This window comes from Rhinolophus sinicus, chromosome 9 (genome assembly GCF_057876585.1).
Source record: "Rhinolophus sinicus isolate RSI-liver-muscle chromosome 9, RSI-T2T, whole genome shotgun sequence".
NCBI lineage: Eukaryota > Metazoa > Chordata > Mammalia > Chiroptera > Rhinolophidae > Rhinolophus > Rhinolophus sinicus.
Window position 1 is genome coordinate 26,944,356 of NC_142509.1, and position 24,723 is coordinate 26,969,078.

Genomic DNA, 24,723 nt, shown 5'->3' on the forward strand with positions numbered 1-24,723 from the left:
ACGTCGGCGCATTCCTTCCAACCTGCCTGGCCGGAGTGGGTTGCATCTCCTCTCTGCTGGGGCAGGCGTTTATCCCGCTCCTGAATGCTCCGCTTTTTCAGCTTCCAGAGAGGACGACAAGCTACAGGGATATTGTCGTTCCCGGGTGGAGAAGCTCTGGGGAACTATCGGTGCCCGGAACTGGATAGTTGCTTCCCGGCGGAGCTCTGAGAACAAACACCCCGGGGCAAGATGGCGGTCGGGTGTCTATCGCTGCCCCGGGTCTGGCAGAGCTCAGAGGTATTGGGCTGAGACGACAATAGCTGCGGCTCCGACCCCGAGCGCGGGGGCCTCGAGCGGATAAAGGTCTACGGCCTGCGGGTAGCGAGTGGGAACAGGGTCGTGGGTTCACCGAGTGGTGGGGCCGGGGACTTTAAGGGAGGTGGCCTTGGGGCTGGGTCGCTGCTTCACCTGGTCGGAGGGGCTGCTTCAGTAGCGTCTGGCTTTCGCGTTTCGGGGAGGGGTGAGGGGGGAAGGATGCCTCTGCGTAGCCTTTTCCATCTCTTTTCATCTCCGGGGCCTTTATAAACAGACTAACGCTGGGTGGAAAAGATTTGTTATTGTTGATGCCGAGGAAAGAGGCGGGGTCTTAGGAATCACCGAAACCGGAATTGGAATCCAGTGTTCTGGCTGTGTGACCTTGGATGAGCTCCCTCACCTCTCAGAGCCTCAGTTTCCTCCCCTGTAAAGTGGAGTAATTAGCTCGTTTCACAGAGTGTGTTGTATAATGCCAAGTTTTAGTACCGTGCCTGACACCCAGCTCAGTAAAGGCCTCTGGTGTTAATCATACAAATAAAGAAAAGCTTTTTTTATAATTTGACTCTAACTTAGCCCCATGGCAGCCTTGCATTCGCAGCTTGTCTTTGCTGTTTGTGAGTGAGGGAGTCTCTGGGTCTTGTGTGTTTCACTTACAAATAAATAATAGCTTTGGAATTAGAACTGAGTTCAAATTTGGGAGCCTAGCGACCTCTGACAAGTCATGTCCCTTCTCTACATCTCATTTTCTCCCTCGGAAGGTGGGGTTGATAATAGCATGCTCCTCGAGGGTGGTGGTCATGAAACCTAGCTGCCAGCTGTTCCCACATATAGGGAGAGCCCTTTGGGGCTCAGTTGGTATTTATGGTACTTCACGTTTGAACGATACTTTTTGGATTCTCTTGCTCTTTCATAGTTCTCCGTGGAGTTGGCCTTCTCCAGAAAAGACTGATTTTGAGCAGGTCTCATGTGAATGTAGAAGCAGAGGGCAGTCTGAGCCCTGTCTCTTCGTATAAAACCCTCGCCTCTGACGCTTGCTAACAGTCTAACCTGGGTTGTGGGAGATACTAAATAATCTCACAGGTTTGCTGTTCTTATTAGAGGAGATCATTTAGAAAGGACCTGGCCCATAGTGGGTACTCAAACAACATGTTTTCCTTTGGCTTTTCATATGATCTTGGTTGTCACGGATTCCTTGTCTCCTGATCTTCCCACGTATGTCACTGTTGTTTCCCTAATGATTGTAAGCTTCTTAAGGACAGTACAGTAAAGCTCACTTATGTGCTTTCTGCTTTCAGATCCTCCTTATTAGGATTTTCCCATTTAATGCAAATTAGTGCCATGAGGACTAAATTGAGATATAGAAGAGCAAATGTTTCATGTGATCCTTTTAGCATTCCTAGGAGGTAGGTACATTATAGATAAGGACACTGAGGTCTAGAGAGGATAAGTAACTTGGCCAAATGAGGTAGAATCAGAACTGAAAAGAACCAAGGACTACATTGTTTGATCCAAGGCTTTGTCTGTTACAGACAGCATTTTTTTTTTTTTATTCTCCATGGCATTTAGCAGAGTAAGCACTTAGTAAATACTTCAATGTGTTTTGTTTTATTGATGGATTGTAGTAAACAATACAGGTAGAGACGGTGAATAAGAAAGAGTTAGAAAAACTGGAAAGTATAGACTATCATATAGTGTAAACAGAAGCCAACGTATAGCATCGCTGAGGGGATGGTAATCTCAAGGAAGGATCTTATCCTGAGAGGCCACCTGGGAGAAGTGAAGGTTTTGAGATACAGCAGGTTCTTGAATCACACTTTGTTCAAAATCATTTCATTATAACATTGATGAGATGCCATAGGAACTTAACTCAATTAGCCTGTGGTAAAACTGGTTTCCTTATGTGTTGTTCTGCCCCAGTTCCAATAACCTATAGACGGTGTTAACTGAGGACTCACTATAGTCTAATTCTTACAGGTACTTAGTCACCGTTTACGTGCAGCCTCTTATTTTTCCACTGAGAATAGGCTCCCTCTTCTCCATCCCCATAAAGGAGGGACCGTCTGCATGTTACAGAAAGAGCACAGCATTGTCACGTGGCTTGGGGCCCCGCTCTTTTGCAGTTCTCAGGAGCTTGAAGCTATTATCCAATCTGAACAGAGCCAGGGGTTCATAGCCCAAGTGACAGGACTGGTGCATCTTAGTGTATTTAGGGAGAGGGAAAAACAGCTAATGGGTAAGGAATATAAGGGTCCGCACATTTTTTCCTCCCAAAAGAACCTTAGTGGCTGTACGGATAGGAGCCTCTGCCAAAGACTTTAAAAACAAAATCCTGTGTCTAGAAAAATAACACCTCAGACCTATTGACCGGGTGCTCTGTCAGCCACCTCAGTAGGTACTTGGTGCACATTATCTCAGTTAGTCCTCATAACCATCCTCTGAGCCAATTAACGAGAAGACAGAAACAGTACGTGGCAGAGCTAGGGACTGGCTCCAGAGCACAAGTGCCTCTAAGTACTATGTTGCCTCTCCGGGTGCTTTCTGTGAAAAACTTAGGAGATAGAGACCACCAGTTAGAAGGGCGGCTGGTTGCTCATTGATTAGAGTGCGGTGCTAATAACACCAGGGTAGCTGGTTCCATCCCCGCATGGACCACTGTGAGACCACCAGTTAGAGAAACAAATTTTCCCACAATTCCACTCTCTCAAAACAACTACTCTTACTTAATGTGTTGGTGTTTTTTGTTGTTTTTTTTGCAGTTTTGTATCTATGTGTGCATATGCATTTTCATTTTTGTTATGTAGTTGGGATCATATTGGTTCATAGCCAGCCCTTTTTTCCTTTCTTAGGTGTAAACATTTTTCCGTATTGTTAAAAATGTCAAACATTATTTTCAGTGGCTTTTTAACTTTTCACCTTGTCTGTTATTCTTGCTTACCATCACAAAGCATGTAAAACTTTCATTTAATAATATCTTTGGGATGACAGTTGACCCTTGAACAGCGCAGGGGTTAGGGTCACCACCCCCATTGTGCAGTTGAAAATCCACGTATAACTTTTGATTCCCCAAAAACTTAACTACTAATAGCCTCCTGTTGACTGGAGGCCTTATTGATAACGTAAACAATTAACACACATTTTGTATATTACATATACTATAGTGCGATCTTACAATAAAGTAAGCTAGAGAAAAGAAAATGTTAAGAAAATCATAAAGAAGAGAAGATACATTTACAGTATTCATTGAAAAAACTCTGTGTATAAGTGGACCCACAGAGATCAAACCCGTGTTGTTCAAGGGTCCCCTGTATTTTCAACCTATTCCCTTTAAACCGTGTGGGCTGGGGAGATCAAGTCTAACATTTAGACCAGACAGTAGGACAGAGACACAGTGCTGTCTTTTTAAAGCCAGAGACACTATTTATTGCTTTTACTCAGGAAGATATATGATGTCCTACCTATAAAACTTAACCCTAAATCTGGATTTTTTTTTTTTCCTTCTGCTTTTGCCAGAAAAGACAAGCTCCTCTGAAGCGAGAAGCTGCCCTTGGCCATGAGTCCTGTGCAAGATCATTAATGATTACCTGGCATTTCTGCGACATAGGCAAGTCCTCAGGTGAGCTCTCTGGACTTCTGCTGGGGCAGAAAGAGGGAATGATTCAGAAGACTGTTACGTTTTCCCCTTCAGTCGTCTTTCCCTCCCTCCTGTTGTCAGATGGACTTTGATAATTTGTTTCGAGAATTATTGATGAGAGACCCACTTAATGGAAAAAGCCTTGTGTTTAGTAGATGTGAAGCAGTGTTGAAAAGGGGCCACAGCGATCCCTCAATGTGTCAAAATGGGAAGAGCCCCGCATGAGCCTTTCCTCCTTGGTGATGTTTCCACATGGGTGCTGCTTTGAGTGAAGTAACCGAGTGAAGAGATTGTTTTCCAGAAGTCTGGGTGGATGAATAATTCATTTCAGTGCTTTTGTCAGCTAGGCTGCCTATGTATGTTGGCTAGAAGGACAAAGTTATCAAGCATCTGAAGAAATCATCTCAGAATGGAAGGTTCCATGGACCGGTACTGTGAGCTCTAGGCCGCTAGCCAAAGCCATCCCTTTGGGAAAAGACACGTACTGGTGATAAAATGTGATGGATAATTTAGAGCCTCCGTCCAAAAAGTGCCAGGCAATGGATGGGATCAGTTCTGCCCTAAAATCTTCATCGGTCCTTGGCGGGGTGGAAACAGTAAGGACCACGGAATAAGTTACACGTAAAACCAAATGTATTTATTTAATAGATCGTCTTACATTCAGGAATCATGGACCTTTGGCTTTTTTAGTGTTAAAATGACCCTTTAAAAAATGAAAAGCTTTTTTTGTGTTGGCAAAGCTAGGTGCTAGTAAATATTTGTTGAGTGAACGAATGAGTAAAATAACAGTGACAGTAGATGTTCGTGTTTGGTTTTTCCCTGAACTCTTTAGTTGGCAAAATAAAAGTGGCCTGCTTGGGGTAGGCTTCCTAAAGATTGTGGACTGCTCCAGAAAATTCAAATATCTAGAAACCTTTGACTCAGGATGCCTGGCTTGCATTAGAGCTTTATGGATGGGATCGAGTCATGCTTTGTTCATTCATTAAACAATTACAGAACCCGTACCCTATGCCAGGCGGTGTGTTCTTTCTCTTAAGAAAATGTAATTATTTAATACAGGAAACAGCATCACTGATCTGGGTGAGTCGCATGGAAAGAGCTGATAGGAAGTTGGGACTTGTGCCAGGAGAGCTATTAGCACTTTGGAAGGTGCTGGAAGGCCCTGAGTAGCTCTCTGCTGCCGCCCACGTCCCCGCCTTTGCTCTTGAGCCCCTTTGTGTGTGTGTGTTTTTCATATAATGATCTATACTAGCTACCCGCCATTTTCCTTGCAGGGTTTATGCAAGTTTGCAAACATGTTCACCGTCTCTCAGACCTCGAGAGCGTGGTTCATCGACAGGGCCCGTCAGGCTCGAGAAGAAAGGCTGGTGCAGAAGGAACGGGAGCGGGCAGCCATTGGGATTCAGGCCCGTGTCCGGAGTTTCCTCTGTCGGAGTCGACTGCAGAGAGAAATCAGGTGGGTGCCAGGAACTCCTCAGCACATTTTCTCTTGCTTCCAATTCATAGCAAGAAAAGATAGTGTTTTCTTTTGCAGTTCTTAAAAAGCCTTCCAGCTGCTGGGAGCTCCTAATTTAATGTCTTTTTTTACCCTTCCCTCTCCAGGAGAGAGATCGATGAGTTTTTTAAAGCAGACGACTCTGGGTCCAGTAAAAGAAGTGCACTTTGTATCTTTAAGATTGCCAGGAAACTGCTGTTCTTGTTCAGAATTAAGGAGGATAATGAGGTAAAATAATAACGACAAACATACATTGTACTTACTGTCCGCCAGGTCTTTTTATACGGATTTTATAAATAGTAAGTCATTTAGTGCTTACAGCAACTCTGAGATAGGTTCTGTTTCGCCCACACCCTGCCCTTTTGTCTTCTCGGGGCCTGTTTTGTAGGGATTATGCCCAGTGCTTCTGGGCATGCGCACGATTCTTTTCACATCAGCTATGATGTCGGACTCAGATGTATACAGGAGCCAGGCAGTTTAAGTAAAGGAGTGAAAGAAGCCATGTATGAGACAAAACATAATACCAGTCATAACTGACAGCCGTGGCGAGGACATCAGGGAGTGATGGGGTCTGTGATGTGCCCATCCAAAGCCGGTGACCTCCACTCACCTTCGGCCAGTGGTGGTGTTTTTTAAAGAGATGCTAGAGAGCTTTATGCTCAGTTTTCTAATTTGTAAAACTTGGTTATCTAATTTGACCTTTCTTTTAAATCCTGCAAACCAAACAAAACATGCTGATTGCACTTTGGGGATGAGAATGATTAGCCCAGAAAATACAATTCTGGGAAGCAGCTAGTTGTCTGTAATAGTACTGACAGTAGCATTGAGGAGTGCCAGGTGATCAGGGGTTAAGTGTTTATCATTGCCAAGCTTTACCCTGTGCCAGGCCCTCTGCAGGGCACTGAGGACCCAGAAGGAAACAAGATGGCTAGGGTCTCCACGCAGGAGAGCTCGGAGCCTAGCAGCAGAGGGAGGAGTACACTGGCAGTGAGCACACGGTCACAGAGATGAGGGTGGGCAGGCTTGGTGAGGTAACCCCGGCTTACAGAGGAGGAAACCGCAGCTCCAGAGATGGGGCAGGCGCCCAGGGCCACACCCCTTTTAAAGGTGGATATTGCCTTGATAGGGTGGATTTTAAAGGGTCAACATTGCCAGAGTGTAACCTGGTTTCCGGCTTCTACTTTTCTTCCTTTTGTATTTCAAGATAAAAGGGAAGATTCGACGGCCTGTGAGGCAAAAGTCAGCATCCATGATGCTTCCAAAGTGGGAAATAGGAGAGCGTGATTTAGGAGACAACGGCTCGTCCCCAGGAATCCAAGCCCAGTTTGCCAGATCGATTTTGTTTTTCAAAAGGAACCCCAATCTGGACTTTTATATGAAATATACCAGTTTCTAAAAACATCTGTATGGCTCATCCAGCCTGTGGGCCACCAGTTTGAGAGCCTTTTTTTAGCTTGTCTGATCCTCCATTTCCACATCTGTAAGAGGAATTTAAAATGATTAAACATTTGAATCTTCTGGCATAATGCCTACATATAGTGGCCACCAAACATTTTGCTTCTTTCCTGTTTTCTCTTGTGGGAATTTATAACCCCCGTTCTACCTCTTTGCAGAGATTTGAGAAGTTGTGTCGCTGTATCCTTAGCAGCATGGATGCTGAGAATGAACCCAAGGTATGTGAGATGGGAGCTGAAGTCTCCCACATGCGCCAAACCCACCTATTAGGCTCTGAAAGTTCCTGTTGAATGCTACGCCTTTGTTAATTCCCACACACATGCAAACAAGTAATACATCGAAACCATGAACAAGTACAACGGATTGCCTAGTTTCTTCTTTACCCAAGAAGCTATGTTCCACCCTTGCCTGTTACTCAGGGGGGTAAATTTCCTTCGTAGTCTATTTCATCTTTGGGTTTGATGTTAAAATAAGCCCTGTCGGCTACTTGTTCATCCGTTCATCCTCACTGCCTTGCCTGGTACTGGGCTTAGCTCATTGGCCCCATTCCAGTAGCTAGAACATATGTAACTTGATCCCCGTAACTGCCCGTTATATTTCTCTCTCTCCTGCTTGTAGGTGTGGTATGTGTCCCTGGCTCTTTCCAAGGACCTCACCCTCTTATGGATTAAACAGATCAAGGACATTCTGTGGTATTGCTGTGAGTTTCTCGAGCAGCTCAAGGTAAGAAAACAAACAAATATACCCTTTCCACTTGGGGACTGTAGTATATGTTTTCAGAGGCCTCATGATCCCCTCATGGGTTATACCTTCGGAGATCTATCAGTCAGAGTTTAATAAAGAGTTATTAGGGCCCCTATGCTGTGAGAGAGAGAGTAACATACTTTGATTTACAATTTTGAACATTGACCTGTGATTGCTATAATCTCAATGACAGGGAAGCTGGTGTCTTCCCTCCCATACTTCTGATGTTAGGGATACCTTATAGTTTATGTCATTAGACCATCAGGCCTCCTTTTATAAGTACAGAAACCCAACATGAGTGTAGCTAGTAATACACGCAAGGTAAGCAAGAAAGAGACTATTTTGTCATAGAACGTATTCTGGAACATGGCAGCTGGGGGTGACTAGAGCCAGGGGCTTTTAGATTGTCCCCCTCATTCTTTTCTCTCATCTCTAGCTAGTGCCTTTTCAAGTCACCTCACCCTCTTCTGCTGTAGTTATGGCAGCCAGCGGTTCTGGCCTCACATCCTTACTCTGTTTTGACCAGAGTAAAGAGAGGGCTCCCCAACCAGTTCAGAAATCTGAAGGGACTCACAAAGGCCCAGTGGGATCTTGGTCTCATCCCTTAACTGGTCACAGTGGGGAGAGGGATGGATGGTGTATTGCCACTGGCCCAACCTGGCTCTGTGCCCACCCTTGTGTTATGAGAAGGTGGGCAGAGGCGTAAGGAGATGCAAACAGCAGCCACTACCACCTTACACATAGGGAGAGAGAAATTTCAGGGGCAGAGGCTTGGTAAGGACTCAGGTACTCTCTTTCCCTAAAAATAAGACCTAGCCGGACGATCAGCTCTAATGCATCTTTTAGAGCAAAAATTAATGAGACCTAGTCTTATTTTACTATAATGTAAGACTTGGTCTTGTTTAATATAAGACCGGGTCTCATATTAATTTTTGCTCCAAAAGATGCATTAGAGCTAATTGTCCGGCTAGGTCTTACTTTCGGGGAAACACGGTAGCAGCTGAGCAGTGGAGTGAGTACCAGCAGAGCTGCCTGTGATCCATTCCCAGCCGTGTCTGGAAGCGCTGGTGAATAGCTGTCTTGGCCATGACCCAGCAGCAAGCCATGCCCAGCTTGTCCGGTGGGGCATGTGCCACAGAACGGTGCTCTTCACACCCTGTTCCTTGGAGCGCTGGGCTTCCACCAAAGTGCGTGCCTCAGGGCAAATGGGCAGGTTCTTCCCCTACCTTCTCTCCAGCAGACAGAGCCTCTTTTATCTGCTCTCTGTATCTGCATTCCACAGCAGGTTTCTCTTTGAGAAGAGACTCTTCTACTTTGAAAAAAACTTGTATTTTAATTTTATGTGAAGAAATACACGTTAAGAGAAAAGAACACTGGATCTGGAGCCTGGAAGATAGGAATTTAGTCCCGATTCTGCGGCTGATTTCCCATGCGGCCTTGGACAAGTCACTTCCCCTCTCTTATTCTCTGTGAGCTTAGGGGTGTGAACTAGGTGGCCTCCAGGGTCCCTTCCAGGTGTACATGCTAGAAGGTCTCTGAGCCTAGAGAGGGGTCAGGTCTTTTCCCCAACCTGCTCTTGTGCAACGACCAATAACCGTGATAACAATAGTCAGTGTTACATAGACTTATCTGTATGCAGGCGCTGTTCTCAGTGCTTTATATACACGAGTCCGTTTATTCCTCACCACAACCCTGTGAAGAAAACGGTGTTTCTATCCCTAATGAACAGATGAGGAAACTTAGGTATAGAGGTTAAGAAATTTACCCAAGATCACACAGCTACCGTGTTTCCCTGAAAATAAGCCCTAACCGGGAAATCAGCCCTAGCATGATTTTTCAGGATGACATCCCCTGCACATAAGCCCTAATGTGTCTTTTGGAGCAAAAACTATTATAAGACCCGGTCTTATTTTTGGGGAAACATGGTAGTAAGTGGTTAAAGCCAGAAATCTGAGCCCAGAGTCCCTGGTACGCTCCACTGGGGCTCCAGTATATGTCCATGCATATATTCATAAACGCAGATAAAACCAGCAAGCCAGTGCTGGCCGTCTTGTTTTCCAGGAATTCTCAGGTCTGCAGGCGCAGTATTTCAGAAGTGATGGTCAGTTACTGGTGTGCCGAAGTCCCTGTCATTTAACTCCTGCAGTGGTCATTCCCCAAGAGAAAAAGAACAGGGGCTTACTTATAACCCTGACTCGTGTGTTTGAGCCTGAGTGCACGCAGCAAAGTTCTGAAGTGGTTGCTTCAGTGTCTGCGACTGCAGGGTGTGTGTCTTACTCTTAATGTCTTCTTTGTTTCCAGCCTGAAATCTTACAAGACTCCAAACTCGTCACACTGTACCTCACAATGCTTGTCACCTTCACAGACACTTCAACATGGAAAATTCTCCGGGGAAAAGGTCTGTGGGACTTGCTTCCGCGTCTTCCCTAAGTAGCAGAGCGTGGGGCTCTTTTTGCCTTTTTAGGAAGCATGTTTGCTGCCATGAGCCCCCGGGAAGGCCCTGAGACCACACAAATGAAGTGCCCTTGGCACTTCCCATCAGATGGCACTGTGCTGTCCAGAACATATTCAGTATTCTGTGTTATATTCTCTCTCGTCTTGGAATTTATGTTTCAAGGCACAGTTCCTCTGAGCTCATTTTTGTAACTCCCATAGCCCTTCAGCCTCCGAGTCATACTATTTGCTTATTAAGCCTCGTCATTTCATTTGGCAAATCATTAGGCAGAAAAGAATTGTATTTTGGCCATAAAATTTGTATTGTGTTGCTACCTCCTTCCCAGAGTGTTGTACTTGGCCTTATGCTTGTCATACATTCACTTCATCCATTCAACAAACAGCCTACTGTGTGCCAGATATGTGCAGGCATTGGAGAAACAGAAAAGGTCGCTGCCCTCCAGGGCCTTTACGTGCTGAACTACTGTGACGTGCCTGCCCTTCCTCACAGAACTCAGTCTGGTGGGGGAGACACATTAAAGAGAAGTCGCCAGTATCTGGTGCTCGGAAGGAAGAGAACAAGAGAAATGAGAGTGTTCAGTGGGGGTGGGAATGGCCTTGCTCTGTCTGGGGCTCAGGCCTTCCTGAAGAAGTGATGTCTGAGCTCAGTTGGAGGGAGGGTAAGAGTTCACAGACTGACGACGAGGACAAAACTTTGAAGGCAGAGGAAACTGCATGTGCAAAGGTTCCAGGACAGGAAGGAGGTTTGAAGACCTTATCCTGGACTCTGGGGAGGATTTAAACCATGAGAAGTTCTGAGCCCTGCTAGGGAGCTTGTGTCCCTGTGGGAAGCGGAGGCAATGGCAGAGAATAGAAAGTGCCAGGCCCTCGGAGGGGGTTGGCAAAGGTGCTCAGGAGCTCGGAGGCCAGGGATGTTACTTCTGGCCAGGGGAACGATAGGGCCCGTCACCTGAGAGGTGACACTTGAGCCAGGCCTTCCAGGAGAGATAGAATTCAGGATATGCAGCACCTCCCCGCACTCTGCTACCAGACCTGAGGAGACCAGGAAGGCAAGCCAGAGAGGATCTCGTTTCCTGGGGCCTTGGGTCTGGGGCATGATTTTCTGTTCCACCTCAGCCGGTCTGGCCAGAGATCCTGTTTTTCTCAGACTTTTTCTTTATTTAGGTGAGAGTCTTCGACCAGCCATGAACCACATTTGTGCAAATATAATGGGACATCTCAACCAGCATGGGTTCTATTCGGTGCTACAGGTCTGTGACCCCAACCCCTAACACGTGACCTCCTTTCTCCACATCTGAACTTGGATTTGCATGTTCGGTGTTGGGATATTTTGTGCCCTCCTCACAGAAACAATATTCGCAGGAAGAGTTGGATGCTTAGTGTTCTCTCCTCCCTTCCTCTGCCTCGGGTCACTTGCATTTTGTGTAACGGGAGGACAGTGGCACTGGGGTCCCTTTAATGTGCTGTAGTTTTGGCTACAGGTGTAATCCAGTCTCTTGAACTTTTAAACTCGGGAAGGAGGCCTCAGGGTTTGTTCCCTCAGGTTCCTTCTTAGTTGGTATCTGGAATTCTCTGTCTAGCTCTGTGTCCTCAGACTGCCTTCCGTCCACAGTGCACCTTTTGTGCCAGTTCACACAGCCACGGAATGGTCAGAAGCAGTTTCAAAGTACTTTGGAATTCTTAAATTTGAGAAGTTAACATTGATTTAGCCCTCTTTTCTGCCTGGCACTGAGATGGGTTCTTTCCTGATTGGGCTTTGTTTTCTCCACACAACAACCCTGGGAGGTGGTGTGACAGCCAAAGTTGCTGTTGTCAACAGGTCGTCACAGTGAGGAAGCTTCTGCCCGAAGCCATAACTTGGAACTCTTTCTAAAATAACAAGCTGTCTTGAAATTTTAAGTCTGGTATTTTTATCAGCTGCTCATTTTTTTAAATTGTTTATTATTTTAAAACATTAAATGTACCATGTAAAGTAGAGAGAGGGTGGTAAAATGAATCTCTGTACCCATTACTTTCTCTCCTGTCGTTTTATAAAAACATTCCAATGCAGTTTTTTATCTGAAGCACTCGTTTTGCTGTCACGCTTCTTTTTTTTTTTTTTCTTTTAACATACCAATGACTACAAAGTTGGCATCGTTTCCTGACCAGTTAAAATGTTCTTTTCAGGTTCTGTTAACCCGTGGCCTGGCGAGACCCCGGCCCTGTCTGTCCAAAGGCACTTTAACTGCAGCCTTTTCTCTCGCGTTGCGGTAAGTCGGAGACCATAGTTGAGGGGTCGGCATGCTTCTGAGGGCTTCCTCCTCTTGCTTGTCTTTCCTCTTGTTACTCATGTTAGGTATGGGCTTGCCCACTTGGTCAGAATTTACATGAAGTGTTGTTCTTGGGGAAAGGGACTCATCTGTGACTGTTCTTTGTCTCATCTTTTGTCTGTACCCCTGGATATTTTTGCATCATGATGTGAGGGAAGCTATTCAAAATGATTTGCTTTCAGTCAGCCAGGGCCCAAGATCACATCCTTTCTCCTTTTGAGCTTTTAGTTGATAAAATAAAGGAAACCCAAGAGCTGGCGGAGGGCCAGCAAAGGGCAGGGTAACAGGACAGACTAGTGTTATGAACATGGGTGTAACATGTTAGAATGTGAAGGACCAGAAAAGATGTGTATCTGCCATCAGTAAGAGATGTACATAAGGTCAGTATTTCCTAATAGAAATGACACCCGCAATTCTGAAAATCACCAAGTATAAAAAGCTATGCTTGTTAATGGGTCCAGAACATTCTTCAGTTGTTGAGAGGAACACTCGGAGAGATGTTAATAGGATAACTTGATAATCTTCATCCCCAAGAGAATAATAATGGGAAAGAAGGAGAGTCACTGTCAGCTCAGTAAAGCTCCCTGCTCTGCCCTCTCCCGCTCATCCACAGTGCACCTCACTGCTGAAAGCTCGGGCAAGTCCCGCAGTAACAAGACCCTTGGTGTTTGTGTGACCTGATGTGGGCTCAGACACATCGGAACATGGAATACCTTCGTCCATGTTTAGATGGTGAAGCACATCTCTTCATAGCCCATGGAATCGTTTTCTGTGGAATACCAGTTTGGAAAATGATGGTCTAGAGCATGGATTGGCAGACTTTTTCTGTGAAAGGCCAGCTGGCTAATATTTTCAGTTCCGTGGTCCCGGCAGCTTTCTGTCACAACTACCCTGCCATCGGAGCACAAAGCAGCCGTAGACAATACACAAATGAGTCTGGCTGTGTTGCAATAAAATTTTATTTATAAAAATTGGCAGTGACCAGAATTTGGCCTGTGGGCCAGTTTGCCAGCCCCTGGTCTAAACTGTCCTTTTGATTAACCACTGGCCACATGGGGCTGTTTAAACAGAAATGTATTAAAATGAAGTGAAATTAAGAATTCGGTTCCTTGGTTGCGTTAGCCACATTTCAAGTGCTCAGGGGCCACACGTGATTAATGGCAACCATGTTGGATTGAAAATATGGAGTGTTTCCATCATCACAGAAGGTTCCGTTGGACAAGGCTGGTCTAAGGCAGCAGTGTTCAATAGAAATATAATGAGACCTACACGAAAAAGTGGGAAGAAGGGTCGGCCCCGTGTGGCTCAGGTGGTTGGAGCGCTGTGCTCCTAACGCTGAGGTTGCCAGTTCGATTCCCACATGGGCCAGTGAGCTCCTTCCTTTACAGCTCAGTTTGTGAACAACGGCTCTCCCTGGAGCTGGGCTGCCGTGAGCAGCGAGAGCAGCTGGTGAGAGCTGCCGTGAGCTGCTGTGAGCGGCCGACCAACGACCGGTGACATACTGTCACAGCCGGGGGGAGCACAAGGCTCGTAATATCAGCATGGGCCAGGGAGCTGTGTCCTACACAACTAGACTGAGAAACAACGGCTTGAACTGGAGTGTGTGTGTGTGGGGGGGGGTGCGAGGTGGAAGAAGGGGGGAAAAATTGAAAGAAAGGGAAAATTAAGTTTAGCATTTTATTTAAACCAATATGTTGAAAATATTTATCATGTTTACATGTAATCAATTAAATGATCTATTTTAATTAAAAATTTTTTAATTTATTTCACTTTTGATACTGAGTCTTCAAGAACTGGTATATATTTTTACACTTATAGCATATCTGAATTTGGACTAGCCACGTTTTAAGGGCTCAGGAGCCATATGTGGCCAGTGGCTACTGTATTGGACAGCAAACCTCTGAAGGATAGACCCTCATCACAGAGGAACAGGATCCAACCAGTTACGCAGTAATTAGTTATAGGAGAACACATTAGTAAACAATCATACCTTCATTTCACACTTTGAGAGAAGTTACATAGAGGTGTATTTAATGAGTCATAACATCTGGGTACAAATGGGTTTTCCTCGTAGCAGGATTACTGAATCTCCCTTTCCTGAGTCACCGAGGGCAGCTTGTCCCAGCAGCATTGCCCACTCTCCTCTGTCAGAGCCAAGGCAGGGTCCACACGCAGATGCCTCAGCTCTGCAGCACAAGAGCAGCTCTGCCTCCTCGTTGCCTGAGAACGCAAGTCTTGTTTTTCCGTTCCAGCACCCCTTCCCTGCTGTGATGTGGTTGTGATTCGGTGTGATTCACCAAGAGGGTCACATCTGATCATTTCTACCACATTTCTTCTCCTTTAAGAATATAACAGCATCCATTGTTTTAGGTTTTTCCTCTATATATGTTAGAATCCATTGACTCACTTAAGACCAGGTTGTTCTAAAGTCTTTTTCTTAAACAGGGCCCCTTTCCCTTCCTCTGAATATTTGTATGTAATTGAACATGACCAGGACCTTTTTAAACAAGACATTCAGTGGCTTTGTCACACAGGAGTATACTATTAAAAGGGTATAAAATCACAAGTGATACATTTAGACATGGTCACCAAATCCTACAAATGGCTAACATTCATGTGCCACACATTGTTTTAAGACTTTTACACGCGTTAACTGACCCCTTACCATATTCTCTTATCTCTCTCTATTTTATAGAAGAGGAAGCTAAAGCCCAGAGAAGTTAAGCCACTTGTCCTTGGTCACACAGCAGAGATTGGCAGGACCAGGAATTAAACCCAGGCCATCTGACTCCAGAGTCCACAGTTGTTACTCCTCATTCTTTATACTTGCTTCACATATTGGACACCTTTTTGTATTCTAGGAATATTCTATATTTTTTGAATTAATGGCACATGGGAACTTTCCCATACTTGCCCTGTTCCGTTTATTATCTGGGCCCCTTGTTTGCCCAGGTACATGTACCTGCGAGCCCCAGTTTCTGTTTTTCCCTTTGTGCCTGTCAGCTCCCTAGTTGCAGGATGAGCTCTCTGGAAGCTGGGACTATACATTAAACCTTTCTTTTACATTCGTCCCCCTTCTGTGTTTGAGAGTGGATTTGAGCCCTATTAAATGTACTACTAGCAGTACATTTACATGGTGGAGCACATGTGTAGCCACTACACATCGACTAAAGAAAGATTTTGATGACCGCATGCTGGGGAAATAGATACTAAGAAATTGAGGGAACAGTATTGGGTGTGTATGTGTGGTCTGTTAAGACTGGCCCTGCAAGGCAACCCTGCATCCTGTGGCATCGTCCAGTGCCCCATTCCAGTTGGTCAAGCTGTGTTGTTTGCGGGTATGGCCCAAGGTGGAATCCTTGGGTTCCTGTGAGAGCCCCCAGAGAAACCCCTATGATGATGGAGTTGTCCCCTTGGAAATGGGAAGTGATGAGTTACAGTTTCAGTGGCTTCTGTTGTGGTGTGCTCTTCCTTTGTCTAGAGAATTGTATACTCCTGATTCAAACCTCTTCCCAACCTGCAGAAAATAATTCTTTTTCAGAGAATTCTTTTGTCCAGCTCAGCTCAGTGAGTTTAGCTTGATTGGCCAGCCTCCTCTCTAGCCAAGTTGTTGATGACGGCACTGATATTTTGAGCATGTCAACCTTATTAAAATTTTCTTGCCCCAGGAACGGTACTCTTGAAAATAAAAGTTTATAATATAAATTCTGATCGTCTAAATACTAGTCACATTGCTATTAGAACACATTAGCTAGAAGAGATCATTTTCCTCCTATAAGTTATTCCACCTTTTTTTCCCCTGCGTTCCTGTGTTTTCTCCTGTGTTTTCTTCTAAGAGTTTTACAGTTTTAGTTATGAAACGAGCATTTAGGTCTGTGATCAATTTTGAGTTAATTTTTCACTATTGTGTGAAGTAGGGGTCATTATCTTATTTAATTAATGTTTATCTCTTTTTTGGATTATGGAAGCAATACATGCTTATTGTAGAAAACCTGGAAAAAACAGAAAAGTATAAGGCACAAAAGTGTTTCTCATGATTCTACAATCCAGAGATAACATTGTTAACATTTTTTTAACTGGTGTTTTAAAAATTTATACACATTTATGTGTTTATATATACATATTTAAACACTAATATAATACAGTTGCCCCTTGAACAACATGGATTTGAACTACGTGGGTCCACTCATACATGGATTTTTTTCCTTTTTTTTCTTGAGCTATTCTTTACAGTATTCTTTTGGGAGTTGTGGCTAATTCCATTTTCATTCAAACTGGTGTCAGATTTTCTGTGTGTATGGTTTTTTGGTGTGTCATTTCCAGTTTTTAGGACTGCTTTTAAATAAAATCAAAACCTTCACTCTACCACAGTTGATCAGAATTTTGGTACTATTATTGATATTTGCAATTTCAGGAAGAGAAATATTTTAGCAGAGAGATAAAAAGGCAGAAATGTCATTCAAGTAGTTGATGAGAAGTTGCAATTTAAATGGTACACTCAATGTGCATGTTAAACTCCTCCTGAAAACTCAACTAACATGACACTAGGGAATAAATAGATTTTCAAAATCTCACAAAAGTCATAGAAAACATAAAAGAGCATTAGCAGTAGAGAGAAGACAACGTTTTGGAAACTAAAGCATATGAATGTTAATTGATCTAGCAGCCCAGTGAAGGCTGGAAGCAAATAGCGTGCAGGGGTAGTAGCAAGCCAGTTCTTCCTCCAAGGCCCTGAAAGTATGGGGAATCCGAAACACTGAGTAAAGCTGGAAACTGGCCGAGTCATTGAAATTTACATCAACAGTTAGGCTTCCTAGACTCCCTGGTGTCCCTCCCAGCCCATGTAACCTCCTTGGCATAAGGCAAATGTTTACCTTCTGAAAACGTTGAACCATGGTGGGTATGGGCTCTAGGATCCCAGGCACCGCTGACAGGAAGGGTGAGAACCCACACTCAACAGAGGGATTCACTGACATTAAATGTTGAATAAAGAGATTCTTTAGTCATCTTCTCCCTTTCAGCCAAAGCAGGACCCTGGACGCTTCTTCTCTAGAAAACACAGATCAGCCTAGAGAAAACACCTCCAGATTCTGAGCTTTTGAGGTTCCCTACCCTTATGATGAGGTCTTGACAAACCCCATACACATTCTGAAGCTTCAAGAAATAGTAATACTTCAACATTGTGAGGAAAATATATTTTTTGACCTAGGAATTTGCTCAAACACTTAAGTATGAAGAATGAAGACATTTTCAGAATTTCAAGTTTTCAAAACTTTCTTCTTCTTGGCTTTCTTTCTCATAAAGCCAGTGTTGGAGGGGGGCAGAATATGCCACCCTGAAATACACCTCTTTGGCCTAAGGATTATTTTGAGCTGAAGGCACTTGAAAAACAGCAAATGCAGAGAGAGGCTTTCTCTGAACTCCCCTCATCATTGTTTTGTTTTGGAATGAAAAATAGAAACAATAAAAAAATTATTAAAATTATTTTTTTAATTAAAAAAAGTTATATGCAGGTTTTTAACTGCAGGAATGGGGGTTCAGTGCCCCAACCTCCACATTGTTCATTGTCAACTGTATATATACTCGTATTTAAAATAAATTGCTTAATTGAAGTATAGGTTGTTGGTGAGTTATAGTAAACACCACCCCATTTGAGAAATACAACAACAGTACCGGCATTCCAAATGTCCCCTCCCCCCCAACCCCCCAGTCACTACCCGCCCGGTCCTCTCCCATGTATAGTTTCTTACTCTGCCTTTTTTTTTCTTTAAGTTTATTATAGCTTGAGCATTTTCTCATGTCAGTAAAACTGGAAAACAGGTTTTTCATAGCTCTTGTCATCGAATCAACCATCCCCTAGTGGATAGCTCCACTTTCTGTCTTTATTTTTCTAGAAGTCCTGGGAAGCATAATTTCTAGGGATTTGGGGGTGTTGGTAGGGTTGTTCTTTGGCTCCAGCTTCACATGTAAACTTGTCTGAATAAGCTGATCTTTCTGTGTCTAGCCCTGTGGTTACTGCCCAGTTTTCAGACAATCTGATTCGGCCGTTCCTCATCCACATCATGTCCGTGCCTGCTCTTGTGACTCACCTCAGCACGGTGACCCCTGAGGTAAGTCGCGTTCCCCCCCAATTCCATTTTTGCCTTTCTTCTTAGAAATTGGAATCTAAAACCTTTTCTCTGTTAATCTCTACCTTTTCTGATTTTTCTTTGAAATCAGTAGCCACTGTAGACACACTTTTGTTAGTAGCTCAGAGAAATAGGTTCTCATCTTTGTTCATTTTCTTCTCGGACATCAGTAGCATGTGTGGCTACCAGGGGGTGACCTGCCGGTGATCAAATTTGGGCTAATGGGAAATTCTTCCGGTCGGCTTCCGCTTTAACAGTCTGCAATTGTTTGCAGCGCCTCACTGTTTTAGAATCTCACGACATGCTTCGTAAATTCATCACATTTTTAAGAGATAAAGATCGATGCCGTGACGTATGTGAATGTTTAGAAGGATGCCACACGCTTTGTCTAATGGGTGAGTATCTGTGGCTGGAATTTGATTGTGTTCTGGGCATCAGGAAAAGCCCCCGTGTTTTTGCTTTTCACCCTTCTGGAGATCACGAGGTGTTTTTAGTAACAATTAGAAATGCTTATCATAAAAGACATGTCATCAGATAGACAGTTAAAACAGACGTGTAAAATGGAAAATCACATGGAAAATATATCAACCTGGCAGACTAGTTGAGTGTCTGTAAAGGAATGTTAAATTTCAGCCCTTAGCTTCTTGGCAGCCAGGGGAAAGTGAAAATGTGATGAGTTGCCTGGATAATTCTCGTCTCAAGAGAGGAGGGCGGGCACAGTTGGGTAGGGCTTAGATCAGGGCAGAGCCTGTATCATCTGTTTCTGTTTTACTGCATTTTCACTGTAAACGAAAGAGTTTGTGGGTAGCAGCATTTGAAAACAGCAGAGGCACATAATTCTCATTGCCTAATTATTTTATTTTACATAGAAAAGGGGTCTTGGGCTAAATTTTTAGGGAGTTTATGGTAAGAGTCCTTACACAAGGCACATTCAATAACTTTGGTGAACACTGAATAACAGTAATTTCCCAGGACCTTCAGATGTTCTTCGAAAGGTCCTTTCTTACGTTGACCCTTGACTTCAAAATCTTAGCATAATATTAAAGTATAACACTAGCTAAACATCACGTACTCTGTGTGCCAGACATTTTACATGTTGCTTCCTACGGTCCACATCAAGAGTGGGGAACAGTGTTCCAGTCTTACAGATGAGGGGACAGATGGGAGAGGTGAGTGAGGTTCACACAGCTGGTCTGTGGCAGCCAGGATTGGAAGCCAGGTCGGCCTTAGCCGTGTACCGCACTGCAGCCCCCGCGCTGACAGGTGCCCCTCTACGTGCACCCTCTTCCTGCACATGGCAGAGAGCAGGGAGGGAGGTGATAAAGCGCGTCTGTGTGGGCTCAGCACACTCAGCCTTCTCTGTTTGTAGGCAACCTCCTGCAGCTGGGCTCCCTCAGCCCCCGAGTGTTAGAGGACGAGACGGATGGGTTTGTGGGTCTGCTCACCCAGATGCTGTGCTACTGTCAGAAGTATGTGTCGCAGAAGAAATCCAACCTGACCCACTGGCACCCTGTGCTTGGCTGGTTCTCCCAATCCGTGGACTATGGGTGAGTCCTGGGGCCAGTCACTGTGCTTCCTGCCTCCTCCTGCCTCTCTCGCACCTCCTCTCCCTTCTTCCTTTCTCTTCCAGCTTAGGTCGTTTTCTTTCTTATTGCAAAAGAAACACGTATTCAATGTATAAAATATCGATGAGACCAAAAGGGAATAAAAACCATCCCATAGTATTGTTACCCAAAGACAACCTGTGTGCACGTCCATTCAGTCTCTGTCCTGCCTTTCCCTTTTCTTGCAAAAGTGAGATCATATCACTTTGTATTTTGTTGTTTTCCTTTAGTAAAGTTATAACCCTTATCTATCAATATGATCTTTTCTTCTTCAATATTACTTTTATTGGCTGCCTGGACTGCCACATGTTGGAGGTAATAAAATATGATTCTAGGGACTAGAAGTCACCCCAGATCCTTTTCAAGAGGTGGGATATAAACTTAAAATTTTTAAATTAAGAACTCAAAAATTTTGAAAAAACAAATACTAGCCTAAAAGATAGACAGTAAGTAAAATGGCACGACAAATTTAAAGACATGTACCTGGGCTGAGATGATGCGGCCCGCTGGAGCTCAGGCAGCTGTGACGCCCAGCTCTTTTCCTGGTCAGATATCTGCCTGAGGCCTCGGTCCTTGGCAGGTACCCTTGAGGCAGAAAAGTGAGGGACAGGGAAGGAAATCCCAAATTTTCTCCCTTTACCTTGTACCTGAGTGACATCCAGTTAAAAATACAGGCTGCCAGCTGAGGCCCTGCCCCGGCCTGAGGAGGACGGAGTGGGTATGTTAGTGGGTGGGGGAAGTCCGGAGGGATGTCGTGGGAAGAGGATGGGGTCGAATAGCTTGGTGAATTGCCTGGTTTCATCATTCCTCTTCTCGGAGGGACCTTGCTTCACCTTGCGTTCCTCGTCTGAAACATGGAGAGAATTCTCACAGTCCCTCTGACCAGGGTTGTCTCAAAGGACTGAATGCGATGATGGATGGCAGAGCCCGCCGCAGCCCCGGCCCATGTCTAGCGGGTGGTGGCTCTTAGTCCTGTGATTGATGCTAGAAGACAGTGGGAGCCACTACAGGGTCTCGAGCAGCGAGGTGATGAAGGCGGATTTCAGGGTGTGATTCTGATACTGGGGCTGTGGCGTGGAGTATGGTGAATCAGGAGGCTGGTGAATCAACGAGATTCGTGGGCCAGGCCTGCAGGCTGGCAGTGAAGCGGAGGGCAACACAGCGGGCATGAGATGGCTTCTGTCAACTGAGTGGTAGACAGGATGGAATTAGGATGATGAGCTGATAGAGGGTGTCTGGGAGATGACTGACATGCCATCTCGCGGGGACCCAGGAAGAGCAGTAATGCTATTGGTAGCATAGGACGTCTGCGTAGAGTGACAGTGCCTGACACATCCAGGCCTCAGCAGCAATTTGTGGATCCCTGTTATTATTATTATTATTATTTACCATGTTGAGTGAAAGGCCCCTGAGGGAGCCGGATGGGCTGTCCCTCGCCGTCCGTCAGGTGGAACTGACATGCCTGGTCTGCTCTCTCCTAGCCTTAACGAGTCAATGCCCTTGATCACCAAACAGCTGCAGTTCCTGTGGGGGGTGCCTCTGATCCGGATCTTCTTCAGTGACATCCTGAGCAAGAAGCTGCTGGAGAACCAGGAGCCCGCCCACGTGCAGCCGGCATCCCCACAGAACGTGCTTCCCGTGAAGAGTGAGTGGCTGGAGCAGGCCTGGCCTGTGGCTCTGCTGCTGAGCTGGAGGGCAGCTCCTCTGTGTTCCTGGGTGCCTGCCCCCTCTGTTCGTCTGATGCTCTAACTTCTCCCACAAACATTTTGAGACCGCTTGGATCAAGTTTACATTTAACAAAACAGTGACAGAAAATCCTTAGATATAGAAAACAAGGACCTGGGAAAAAGAAGTAGATGAACAAAATCAAGGTCGTGTATAGAGAATGTCCATGATGGCCGCTGTAGTCGTTTCTGAACTTCCCTTTGGCTCTGAATTTCTAGTAGCCAAAATTAAAAGGGATTTGGGACTCTTTCTTACTTTTCTTTTTATAAATTTTATTGGGGAATATTGGGGAACAGTGTGTTTCTCCAGGGCCCATCGGCTCCAAGTCGTTGTCCTTCAATCTAGTTGTGGGGGGTGCAGCTCAGCTCCAAGTCTAGTCGCTGTTTTCAACCTTTAGTTGCAGGAGGGCACAGCCCACCATCCCATGTGGGAATTGAACCGGCCACCTTGTTGTTGAGAGCTGGTGCTCTAACCAACTGAGCCATCTGGCTGCTCCACCTACAGCTCATTGTCTTCAATCTAGTTGTGGAGGGTGCAGCTCACTGGTCCATGTGGGAATCGAACCGGCAACCCTGTTGTTCAGAGCCTGCACTCTAACCAACTGAGCCATCCGGCCTCCCTTCTTTCTTACTTTTCATAAACAGGAAGAAGACCTGTTTCTTAGAGGAAGTAGAGCTTTTCTGACTTTGTAATCGTAAAAGAAACGTCCCATGTGGAGCTCCTGATAACGGGGACGTTGGCTCACTGACCAGGCTAGCACCGTAGCAGTGTCCCCATTGGAAAGGTTTCTTGTCGCCCGTTCTGATAAAAGTTGAAGTGCTGCTAACACATAATTCAGTGGGGTTACCTGCCCATGGCTGACTTCCAGGTGCAGGGCGGCTTTCCCTCTGCTCCCCAGTGTGCTGCAAAGCTGTCTGGTGGCTGTCAGTGAGCATGGGCTCAGCAAATGTAACTTCAGCAGGATATAAATGGAAAGGTTTGAAACCAAATGAGTGTACAACCCCAAGGCACGTATCAGTACTTGAGGTTGACGCCCCTACTTCCTTTTAAAGCACAGGCAGTTGGGAGTCGACCAAGTCCTCACCTTTGCCTCTCTTCCCCTAATACGGTCCTCGGAATTTTTATCTCTGTGTTCTGAAGTTAAGTGTACAAAGGATCCTGGGTAAGAATCGGGTATGCCTGGCTTGTTCTGAGAAATTTTCGGATACTCTGAAGCCATCTTTGGGTTTCACCTGCAAACCTATTGTTTGGGTGTTTCTAATTTACCCCAAAGGGATGGCTGGCCCCAAGCAGCAGCCCCACTGTCTGGCTCTGGCTCTGAGTCAGGAGCTTTACTGACATGCTCTTCCCTTCTCAGACTGGAACTGGGCAGGTGACTGACTCCTGCTCACCGTTCCTCCCCCTCTCCATTTCAGATCTCATAAAGCGTGCGTTTCAGAAGTCTGCGTCAGTGCGGAACATCCTCAAGCCTGTCGGGGGTAAACGCGTGGACTCGGTGGAGGTCCAGAAGGTTTGCAACATCTGTGTCCTGTACCAGACCTCGCTGACCACTCTGACCCAGATCCGCCTGCAGATACTCACAGGTTCGAGTCCCGAGGCCTCTTCTTCCATCTCTCACGTGGCAGACAGTTTTTCTTAGAACAAGTTGGTTTTTTTCTGGCTCCCTTGACTCGGAAAATAGGTTTTGAAGGAGGGTAATTTGGAGCCATTCTTTGAGGTCGCTACACTTCAGTTAAACACCTCACGCTAACCTCAATCCTAGCACTTCCACTTTGTTCCTGTGACCTGGCTCTTACTGTCGTTATGAAGTACGGTTTGCTCTTAAAAAGTCACTGGGTTTTTTTTCACTGTGTAGAAAACTGAAAAAGACAAGGAAGCGGAAAAAAGAAAACGTCAACCACTCTTAGTCCCACAACCCAGACAGGACTACCTGCGCCTGAGTGTGTTACGTGTATCTATTTAGATTGACATACATGGTTTTATCTAACTTCCCTTTCCATGGTCACTTTATAAGCATTTTGTCATGTCAGAAATTCTTCAGAAACCTCATTTTTGTCGGCTGCATATGTCATTGCATGGGTACGCCCAACATTTTCCTTTTTAGCTGAGCAAGGAAGAAAGTCCCCTCTGAGCAGAGAATTGGGCTTCGGGGCCTGTGTAGTTGCAGTGCAGGAGTTGTTGGTATGAATTGGAATTATACTAACAAGAAGTCTGCAGGCCATGCAACTGTGCTACGTAGAGGAGTAAGACCTCTGCTGCATTTTATATTTTTTTTAATCATAAATTGCCGCTGCCTTTCTGTTTCACACTTATTTCTTCATCTTCTCATATTCACAGAGCACCTATGTGTGTCAGGCACTGAGGATGCAGAGGTGAATAAGACAGCCGAGGCCTGTGTTCCCAAGGGCATCGTATTCTAGTAGTGGAGAGACCAATAATAAGCAAGGGGAAAATATATTTAACGTACGATGGGCACCGTGACAGTGAACGTAATGAGAGGCAAGGTTGGCTTGGACGAGACCAGGGTTTCAGAACCTCAGCACTGTTGACATTTTGGGCCAGATGGTTCTTTGTTGTGGAAGCTGCCCTGTCCATTGTAGGATGTTTGGTAGCCCCTGGCCCCCTACTTAATAGATGGCCAGTAGCACCTTCCTCTCTCCCTGAGTTGTGGCAGCCATACATGTCTCCAAACATTGCCAAATGCCCCTGGGGGACAAAATCATTCCCGGTTGAGAACAGTTGAACTGGTGTAATGATGGAAGCAGGAGGATTTAAGATATGTTTCAGAGGTAGGGTCTTACAGGCCTCACCAATAAATTGGATTTAGAGGAGTGAGGCCTAAACGTTTCAAAGATATGCCAGATTTTTGGCCCAAGCCGCT

The 24,723-nt window shown here is 45.2% G+C and overlaps 1 protein-coding gene across 3 annotated transcripts in view; it reads left to right on the forward strand.

Annotated features, from left to right (window-relative positions):
- Nucleotides 1-4: 4 nt before the first annotated feature.
- The window catches only part of UBE3B (ubiquitin protein ligase E3B), a 54,519-nt gene continuing 29,800 nt past the window's right edge, over nt 5-24,723 (forward strand). Inside the window, exons 1-14 of one of the 3 annotated variants that reach the window (XM_019757440.3) lie at nt 5-360; nt 3,808-3,910; nt 5,203-5,384; nt 5,531-5,651; nt 7,037-7,096; nt 7,497-7,601; nt 9,924-10,020; nt 11,241-11,326; nt 12,243-12,325; nt 18,390-18,495; nt 18,788-18,908; nt 19,883-20,060; nt 21,599-21,762; nt 23,258-23,425. In XM_019757440.3, the coding sequence (XP_019612999.2) occupies nt 5,224-5,384; nt 5,531-5,651; nt 7,037-7,096; nt 7,497-7,601; nt 9,924-10,020; nt 11,241-11,326; nt 12,243-12,325; nt 18,390-18,495; nt 18,788-18,908; nt 19,883-20,060; nt 21,599-21,762; nt 23,258-23,425 (1,450 nt within the window). In that variant the 5' untranslated portion in view covers nt 5-360; nt 3,808-3,910; nt 5,203-5,223. The remainder of the gene's footprint in view (nt 361-3,807; nt 3,911-5,202; nt 5,385-5,530; nt 5,652-7,036; nt 7,097-7,496; nt 7,602-9,923; nt 10,021-11,240; nt 11,327-12,242; nt 12,326-18,389; nt 18,496-18,787; nt 18,909-19,882; nt 20,061-21,598; nt 21,763-23,257; nt 23,426-24,723) is intronic. The other 2 variants (XM_019757441.3, XM_019757443.3) reach the window with 2 other exon arrangements.